Source organism: Rana temporaria, chromosome 10, assembly GCF_905171775.1.
Source record: "Rana temporaria chromosome 10, aRanTem1.1, whole genome shotgun sequence".
In the NCBI taxonomy this organism is placed as follows: domain Eukaryota; kingdom Metazoa; phylum Chordata; class Amphibia; order Anura; family Ranidae; genus Rana; species Rana temporaria.
In genome coordinates, this window is record NC_053498.1 from 59,069,715 (window position 1) to 59,079,972 (window position 10,258).

At 41.0% G+C, this 10,258-nt stretch overlaps 1 protein-coding gene across 1 annotated transcript; it reads left to right on the forward strand.

Moving 5' to 3' along the window:
• The first annotated feature begins 1,787 nt into the window (after positions 1–1,787).
• On the forward strand, positions 1,788–6,859 carry LOC120916060 (apolipoprotein A-I-like). The gene is made up of 3 exons (XM_040326900.1): positions 1,788–1,859; positions 3,158–3,287; positions 6,385–6,859. Exons 1-3 carry the CDS (start codon positions 1,817–1,819, stop codon positions 6,764–6,766), a joined length of 555 nt encoding a protein of 184 aa, XP_040182834.1. The 5' UTR covers positions 1,788–1,816; the 3' UTR covers positions 6,767–6,859.
• The last annotated feature ends 3,399 nt before the right edge of the window (positions 6,860–10,258 follow it).

The window sequence follows — 10,258 nt, forward strand, 5'->3', positions numbered from 1 at the left end:
TTTTTGGAAATTTGGAATTCGAAAATGCGAAAATTGAAAAATTTGAAAATTCGAAAATTGAAAAATTCGTAAATTCAGTATTTCGAAATTGCAAAATTTCGAAATTGCAAAATTTCGAAATTGCAAAATTCGGAATTTCGAAATTGCAAAATTGCAAAATTGAAAAATTGAAAAATTTGAGAATTAAAAAATTCGGAATTTCGAAATTGCAAAAATCGGAATTTCGAAATTGCAAAATTCGAAAATCTGAAATTCGAAAATCTAAAATTCAAATTTTCGTATTTCCGAATGTTTTTATTTCCGAATTTTTCATTTCCGAATTTCGGAAATTCGGATTTTTGGAAATTTGGAATTCAAAATTCTAAAATGGAAAACTTCGAAAATTAAAAAATTCGAAAAAAATAAGAAAATTCGGAAATTTCAAAATTGCAAAATTCGAAAATCTAAAATTCGAAAATCTTCGTTTCTTAACGAAAATTCGGAAATTCAGAATTTTTTTATAATTTCAGAATTTTTGCATTTCAGAATTTTTTGCATTTCAGAATTTCCGAATTTCGGAAATTCGGATTTTTGGAAATTTGGAATTCGAAAATTCGGAATTTCGAAAATTGAAGAATTCGAAAATTCGGAATTTCGAAAATTAAAAAATTCGAAAATGCGGAATTTCGAAAATTGAAAAATAAAAAAATTCAGAATTTTGAATTTTTCAATTTTAGAATTTAGAATTCCAAATTTCCAAAAATCCGAATTTCCGAAATTCGGAAATACAAAAACTAAAAATTCGGAAATACGAAAATTCCGATTTTTGGAAATTTGGAATTCGAAATTCTAAAATTGAAAAATTCGAAATTCCGATTTTTTTTTATTTTTAAATTTTCAAAATTCCGAATTTTCGAATCTTTCAATTTTCGGAAATTCGGATTTTTTGAAATTTGGAATTCGAAATACGAAAATTGAAAAATTCGAAAATTAAGAAATAAAAAAAAAATGTAAATAAATCAAAATTCGAAAATTAAAAAAAATCGGAAATTCGGAAATACGAAAATTTGGAAATTTCGGAAGTCCAAAAATTTGGAAATATGAAAATTCGGAAAATCAGAAATACGAAAATTCGGAAATAAAAAATTTGGAAATACAAAAATTCGAAATTAACGAATTTCCGAATTTTTGTTAAAAAATGAATTAAAAACTAAACGAATTGCACATGTCTAACTGATTCCATAAGCAGCTAACCAACAGAGGAAAGCAAGTAATTATGCTCTAATGTGGATATGATAGGGGATAGAAAGAAATATTGAGAACTACATTACTGTGTTGTGTAGCTTTGTGCCTCACTGGCTGCAAATTTGAACAAAAGAATTTGCATCTGCTGTCTCGGTAGTCGGTATCATAATAAGTATTGAGCTCAAAATACTAGATACCAGTTGGGTGTGCAAATTAACTTGAAAAAAGAGAGAGTCATATCAATCTTGAGGCAAGCCTGCCAGAATTTCTAAATGACATCACTATCAGGAGACAGCCAAATATTCAGGAGAATCCAAAAGTATGATGTCACAATTCTTTTGATTTGATCATTTCTGATCTTGTGCCAAAACACAACTGCAGAAAAGTTTACAAACCCAAACTCATATAAACATGCTAAAACAACCTGTATTGTTTATGAAAGGTAAATAAATTAATAATTTCAAATTTACATTATGAACATACTCCAAGAAATACCTAGTGCTGGACACTATTTTCTCCTATTTACTACAGAATATCAAACATTTACAGAAGCCCTCTTTCTATTACAGGTTGAGGTAAACTGTTTGCAAATATGAAAAGCTTGACCCTAACCATCGCTCTCTTGTTCCTTACAGGTGGGTAGATCTGCAAAAAGTGTGGCACTATTATTTTTTATTATATATAGAATGTTTTTCTGTCCAGCCTTCCTAACTGTTCTATATTGATTAGTGCATTTAATAGACTGGTATGTATAATCTATCTTAATGTGTATGTAAACTCTAAGGCCCCATACACACGAGAGGATCCATCCGCTGAAAAATCTCAGCGGATCGTTTTCAGCGGATGGATCCCCTGGTGTGTATGCTCCAGCGGATCTTTATCCGCGGATATTTCAGAATTCCAGCAGATAAAAATTTGTTGACATGCCAACAAATCTATCCGCTGGAATCGGATCCCACGGATCGATCCGCTGGTCTGTAAGACTCACCGGATCGATTCGTCCGAGGGGATCCCCCGCATGCGTCGTAATGATTCGACGCATGCGTGGAATTCCTTATATGACTGCGTTGCGCACGTCGCCGCGTCATCATCGCGGCGACGGCGCGACACGTCATCGCCAGAGGATTTTGGCACGGATTTCGATTCGATGGTGAGCACACCCCATCGGATGGAAATCCGTGCAAATCCTCGAGAGGATTTATCCGCGGATACGGTCCGCTGGACCGTATCCGCGGATAAATCCTCTCGTGTGTATGGGGCCTAAGGCTGCCCATACATTATACAATTTTTTTGTAGAATTTTAGATTTACCAAAACCATATAATATGAGGTCAAACATAAACATTTTCAATTTGTATGCAATCATAGTTCAATGTAATTTTAAAGAAATTGAAATTTGTATAATGTATGGCCAGCCTAACAATAAATATATCCTTTGTTGTGCTAAATATACAATTAAACACTTATATTATACAGTATCTGTTTGACATGAAAAATAATTTGCTGTTCACCCATTCACCCAAAAATCTTGTGAGCCGATAACTTCTTGTGCTCTCTGCCTCTATCCTGTTATCGGTTAGCATTTGCCCTGCTATGTTTTAGAGAAAAGAGGGAAGCGTTATGTAGTCCTAACCCACTTCCTTTCCTAGGGTGACAACACTGCTCCATTTCATTGTCACGGTAGGAGGGGAAGTGTGTTAATGGCAAGAATACTGGGTAAAAAAAAATGTGATAAAGAAAGTCACCACATCTAAAGACCAGTAATCTACAATACTATCCTATTTGGTATAATTAAACTTTATGAATCTTTACACATCACACTGCGCTAGAAATACGGTGCACATGCAAGCACTAACAAATCACAAAGAACTTTGTTCTCTGCATAATGGATGTCGATTTGCAGACACTTTTTCTAAAAACATATCTCTTTTTAGCTTTAGGAACCCAAGTTTGTTACCCTTGGCAGAATGAGCAACCCCAGGGCTACCTACACAAGATAAAGGACATTGGCAGGATGGCTGTGGCACAGGCAGAATCTTCTGAATCTTCTGAAATTGCAAAACTGTAAGTGGTTTACTGATTATGACTGCTGAGAAGCTTAGGCATGTTTTAACCACCTATTACCAACCCACAGGTTTATTGAACATCCTACTGTAACCAGTGGCGGCTGTTTTTTGGGGGGGCGCAAACAAACGGAAAAAAAACAAAAAAAACAAACAATTGCAGCCTCACTGTGCCCATCAATTGCTGCCACTGTGCCCATCAATTGCAGCCACTGTGCCCATCAATCGCAGCCACTGTGCCCAACAAACGCAGCCACTGTGCCCATCAAACGCAGCCACTGTGCCCATCAAACGCAGCCACTGTGCCCATCAAATGCAGCCACTGTGCCCATCAATTGTCCTCACTGTGACCATCAATTGTCACCACTGTGCCATGTCATCAAACGCAGCCACTGTGCCATCAATTGTCGCCACTTTGTCATGCCAAACGCAGCTATTGTGCCATCAATTGTTGCCACTGTGTCATGCCAAACGCAGCTACTGTGCCCATCAATTGTCACCACTGTGCCCATCAATTGTTGCCACTGTGCCCATAAATTGTCGCCACTGTGCCATGCCATCAATTGTCGCCACTGTACCCATCAATTGCCGCCAGTTTGCCCTGTAAAATGCTGCCAGATTTGCCCCCTAAGCACTTACCTTTCTCGGGTCAGCCATCCTCTCCCCACTGTCCCTCGATGTCTTCTCCCACACTCGATGATGCTTCAGCCAATCAGGTTACCGGTAACCAGACCCGGTGAACCTGATTGGCTGAGACGCGTGTCAGTGTTAACCAGGGAACACACACCCCATGCATCCCCTGGTTAACTATTTGAAAGCCGATTACAGCCCTCAGGCGGTAATAGGAAAGCCGCTGGCTCTAATAGACTCTTCCAAAGCCAATTAACTGCTGTTATTCTGATGGCCGGCGCTCACCAGGGGCCGGCATCTGAAAAGTGGGCAGCAGTGGTGGCGCCGTCGATAATACATAGATTCATGCAATGCATGAATCTATGTATTGTTTCAGTGGCGGTGCAGGAGAGAGGGGGTGGCGCTCCTGCGCCCACTATCGACGCACCACCACTGACTGTAACGGTATTCAACATGCCACATAACTGCTAGTCACAGTTATACTGTGAGCATCCATAAAAAGCACTGATAGTCTAAAAGGCCTGACTCCACTATCCCAAACTTAAACTTGAGGGCATAGCCCATAAAGCAATCTCCATTGCTGTGCCAAAAATCACAATGGGCGGGTGAGTTGTCAACTCATGTGACGTCAGAAACTCCTCAGATTGGTGGGATGTGCCCTTGCGTAGCCTTTTTCTAGAGTTCTGGCTCTACCCAGTCACCTTGTGCTTTAGTGCCCAATCCCATCGGAGCCAATTAAACTCCTTGCTTTTGATTAACGCCCATGTAGCTGCCAATCTTCCAGCAGTCAAGGCCCCCGTTCCCTAGGAAGGGTGGGTCAAGGGACCTTCATTATAAATTGCCAAATATCATCACCAGGAAAGTTTCAGGCTGACCTTGAATTGCAATTTAACCTCTGTGTACAGAAAGGCTTCTTTACAGCAAGCTATGAAAATGTAAAATACAGTAGACTTCCACAGGAGTTAGTTCTAACTAGCCCAGTAGATTTCTTTAAAAAAAAAAAGCTGGATGTATTTCAATTGTTTCCAATGTGACCCATTCACACTGCAATGCAGCCATGATGCTATTTATCACAGCACAGTGTGGTGAATCTCATGGCAATATGTGTTGTACATTTCAAATAAAGTCTGTACAAAACAAAACAAAAAAGGGAGCCATGTGATGTGAGGATTAGTGCACCACACTGCCTGCTACTGCAGCCGACAATGGAGACCCGCTGGAGTGGTGAATTGCCCGGGCAGGTCTCAGTTGTAGTGTGAGTTGTAAGGATGAAGGTTTTTAATTTTTGTAATTTTTCTCCTTTTTTTTAAGTAGATACATACAAATCCTATTTCAATCTTACTATGTAACTACACAACAGAATACGGCTTTTAGTAACAAGAAGACTAATTCATGCATTTGTCTCAATAACCTCAGCTATAAATGGAAAATATCAAGAACAGGATCACTCAGATTTAATAGCATTCAAGAAACCATTTTGCAGACAGTCTTTGATTTTTCCTTTTGGAAAGAAGTTAATGGAAATAATTATTTCATTTGGCATGTGCCAAACCTAATATTGAAACAAGCTAGGAGCAGTGCTGTTATTACAAGAAGGTACATCTCATATTCATCTGCAAGATTGTCTATCACCAGCTTCTGCTTAAAAGTGTTTGTAAAGCAAAACCTTTTTTAGTTTTAGACACGCCCCCCCCTATCCTCGTCACCCCCTATATGCAAAATGGATAGATTCATGCATAGCACCCCCTATTCAAAGTGTCCGGCCCCTTACGGGTCACTGGGCATATGAATTACAATGACCAGTTTTTTTTTTGTTGAAGCACTGATTAGAGCCATAGGCTCTAATAGGTTTCAAAATAGGGTGGACTCGGGACACAGAGAATTGCGTCTGGAACCCACCCAGCTGAGGTGCAAAAGCGAATGTAAATTCGCTGTTGCAACACTGAGCCTCCTCCTGGCCAATCAGGAAGCAGGTATGAAACCTGTTTTCCGATTGGCCAAAATGTCTGGCGATCCTATTGGACACCCAGCGCTGGGAGGAGACACCGTGGAAGCTGCTCCAGGAGAGGAAACAGAGCAGCTTTCCCCGAGTCTGCCACGCTCTCACCGCCCACATCCAAGGTAAGGACAGCCGCCACTGGTTTTAGATAAAGAAGTATGAAAGAGTTTTAGCTGACCCAAAAGGTAGTATTTTATCTATTGTACTTTTGTATCGTACCTTCACATATGGTTCCTTATTTGGATGAATCTACGAGCTGTAAAAATGATTAAAGAAGATACTTTTGGAAGACAGTGATCTAAGGTCCCCTGTACTGTTACAGCATGTGCTATTAAAAATGAAGTGAACCAATAAAAAGGAATATTAAGGTTATCCAATATTCTGAGATTTTTTGATACATGTATTATATTGGAGATCAGAAATCTGTGTTTCACACTTTTAACTCCTGTAAATATTTTATTTTATTTAGTTTGAAAATCACTGAAAGGTTTGATGCCCTGGATAGAGCACTGGCTTTGGGGAAACAGCTGCACCCCTATGAGGATAGAGTAAAGAAAAACATGTCAGCAAAGCTGAAGAAGGATATCCCCCGCCTCAGAGAAAAGATCCGTCCTACTCCCTACGTTGAAACCTTTCAGAAAAACTGGGCTGCTGAAGTACCGTCTTTCAAGGATAATATTGCACCAGTGGTGGATGAGTGGAAGAAGCAGACCAAGAAGAATATAAAGGGATTTTACAAAAAAGCCCAGCCCCAGCTTCTGGGGCTTCGCACAATGCTTCGTTCTGAGGCTGACGGCCTTAGATCAAACATTGCCCCACACGAGGAGGAATTCAGGCAAAAGCTGATTTAGAAGTTTGAAGAGGCAAAAGCCAATGCTGGTCCTAAAACAGAAGAATTTAAAGCCCAGTTAGCCCAACATGCTGAAACCCTAAAACAGAGGCTTGGACCCTTGGTTGATAACCTCAAAGAGCAGATAGGGCCCAAATTAGATGAATCCAGATCAATTTCCATCATCCTGTATTTCGGTGCTTCCACCTTAAACATGCGGTTTACCAAAGAGGAGCATATACCCATGCCTGCTATTCCAAGCCCAATGGCAAAAATGTCTATGTGGTCTGATGTAATGCTACATTAATGCTACTATATTGTGCTTACCTAGGTCCTAAGACCATGTTCCTCTTTTCTTTCATATCAGTCTGTGAATAAAATGCATTGGTTAAATGATTTGTTTACTTTCTTATTGTCTATTAGTACAACAAATGCATATACAAACAGGGGTGTTGGGAGGGGGGGGGGGGGCTGGAAGGGCTGGAGCCCCGAATTGGTCCCCGAAAAGCCCCAGGTGTCAGAAATGCACCATCCAATTGTCAGCCCCGAGCGCCGCAGGCCGCCGCCGAGCGGAGACCGCTATGATCCCGAGCGCCGCCGAGTGTGGTCGAGTGACATAGCAGGTCCTGCCTGCAGCGCCTATGATGGACGTCCCACAGATCCAATGCCAGGACCGTGGGACGTGTACCGTCCATCATAGGCGCCGCAGACTCCAGAAGGAGGGAATTACAATGCCACCATGCCACATCACTGTGAGATCCCTGCTCGAGCAGGCGGCTCTCCTCTCCTCCTCTGGCTGCCTGCCTGCTGTGACACATGATGGGCGCGCCGCACACTGCACACTACAGCTGAGCTGAACTGCAGGACACATGAAGTCTGCTGATCAGGTAGGTGATGGTCAGTGTATGTCAGGTAGGTCTATGTATGTCAGGTAGGTGAGTGTATGTATTGTCAGGTAGGTGAGTGTATGTCAGGTAGGTGAGTGTATGTATATTGGGTAGGTGAGTGTGTGTATATCGGGTAGGTGAGTGTATGTATGTCAGGTACAGTAGGTGAGGTGAGTGAATGTATGTTAGGTAGGTGAGTGTATGTATGTCAGGTAGGTGAGTGTATGTATGTCAGGTAGGTGAATGTATGTATGTCAGGTAGGTGAGTGTATGTATGTCGGGTAGGTCAGGTCAGTGTATGTATGTCAGGTAGGTGAAGTCAGTGTATGTCAGGTAGGTCTATGTATGTCAGGTAGGTGAGTGTGTGTATGTTAGGTAGGTGAGTGTATGTATGTTAGGTAGGTGAGTGTATGTACAGTGGGGATCGAAATTTTGGGCACCCCAGATAAAAATTTGTATTAATGTGCATAACGAAGCCAAGGAAAGATGGAAAAATCTCCAAAAGGCATCAAATTACAGATTAGACATTCTTATAATATGTCAAAAAAAGTTAGATTTTATTTCCATCATTTACACTTTCAAGATTACAGAAAACAAAAAAATGGCATCTGCAAAAGTTTGGGCACCCTGCAGAATTTATAACATGCACTGCCCCCTTTGCAAAGCTGAGACCTGCCAGTGTCATGGATTGTTCTCAATCATCGTCTGGGAAGACCAGGTGATGTCAATCTCAAAGGTTTTAAATGCCCAGACTCATCTGACCTTACCCCAACAATCAGCACCATGGGTTCTTCTAAGCAGTTGTCTAGAAAACTGAAACTGAAAATAGTTGACGCTCACAAAGCTGGAGAAGGCTTTAAGAAGATAGCAAAGCATTTTCAGATGTCAATATCCTCTGTTCGGAATGTAATGAAGAAATGGCAGTCATCAGGAACAGTGGAAGTTAAAGCAAGATCTGGAAGACCAAGAAAAATATCAGACAGAACAGCTCGCAGGATTGTGAGAAAAGCAATTCAAAACACACGTTTGACTGCACAATCCCTCCAGAAAGATCTGGCAGACACTGGAGTTGTGGTACACTATTCCACTATAAAGAGATACTTGTACAAATATGGTCTTCATGAAATAGTCATCAGAAGAAAACCTCTTCTACGGCCTCACCACAAAAATCTGCGTTTGAACTTTGCAAATTAACATATAGACAAGCCTGATGCATTTTGGAAACTTTGAAAAGTTCTGTGGACCGATGAGGTTAAAATAGAACTTTTTGGCCAGAATGAGCAAAGGTACGCTTGGAGAAGAAAGGGCACAGAATTTAATGAAAAGAACCTCTGTCCAACTGTTAAGCATGGGGGTGGATCAATCATGCTTTGGGGTTGTATTTACGCCAGTGGCACAGGGAACATTTCACGAGTAGAAGGAAAAATGGATTCAATAAAATTTCAGCAAATTTTGGATGGTAACTTGATACCATCTGTGAAAAAGCTGAAGTTAAAGAGAGGATGGCTTCTACAAATGGATAATGATCCTAAACACACCTCAAAATCCACGGGGAATTACATCAAGAGGCGTAAACGGAAGGTTTTGCCATGGCCTTCACAATCTCCTGACCTCAACATAATTGAAAATCTATGGATAGACCTTAAAAGAGCAGTGCGTGACAGACAGCCCAGAAATCAAGTGAGCTTACCCCCACCACACAACCCCACCGACCAGCCAAAAACCCCTGCGCCACGACCACCCCAGACCCCCCCCACTGGTGCCGGACTCGGACTTCGGGCTGAAGCCCCTGGTCTTTTTGCCACCTAGCAACGCCCCTGCATACAAATATATGTTAAACTCCACCAGCAGGGAACAAGACTTAAAACGAATGCCGCATACACACGGTCGGAATTTCTGACAACAAATGTTCGATGTGAGCTTGTTGTCAGAAAATCCGACAGTGAGTAGGCTCCATCGGACATTTGCTGTCGGAATTTCCAACAACAAATGTTTTAGAACTGGTTCCCAATTCTTCAATTCTTCGGACAACAAAAGATTTTATCAGAAATTCCAATTGTGTGTAGCCAATTCCGACGCACAAAAATCCATTCATGCTCGGAATCAAGCAGAAGAGACGCACTGCATATTGAACTTCCTTTTTCTCGGCTCGTCGTAGTGTTGTACGTCACCCCACGTTCTTGACGTTCGGAGTTTCCGACAACATTTATGTGACCATGTGTATGCGAGACAAGTTTGAGCCAACATCGGTTGGAAAAAAATCCACGGTTTTGTTGTCGGGATGTCCGATCGTGTGTACGCGGCATAAGTGTACTTTTTTGCTTGACATCTACTATTGACAACTCTAAGCATTCCTCTAAATGTCAAGGTAAAATAGAAGCCAGTTAATTCCCATGTGTCAATGCATCATAAAATGATATAAAACTTTATTAGTGGAATGTTTAAAACGTAAAAATTAAGTATAGGAATGAAAAAAAGAAACATCTATGCTCATCTCTCTGCTGCAGCTTGGTCTGGTGCTGCAGCTGTCCTCCAATCGGCTCTAAGCCCAAAAATTGAACGATCACATAATCGCTGATTGTTCAGTTCTCGAGTCTTCCAAGAGCAGAGCTTGGTGACTGTCAGTC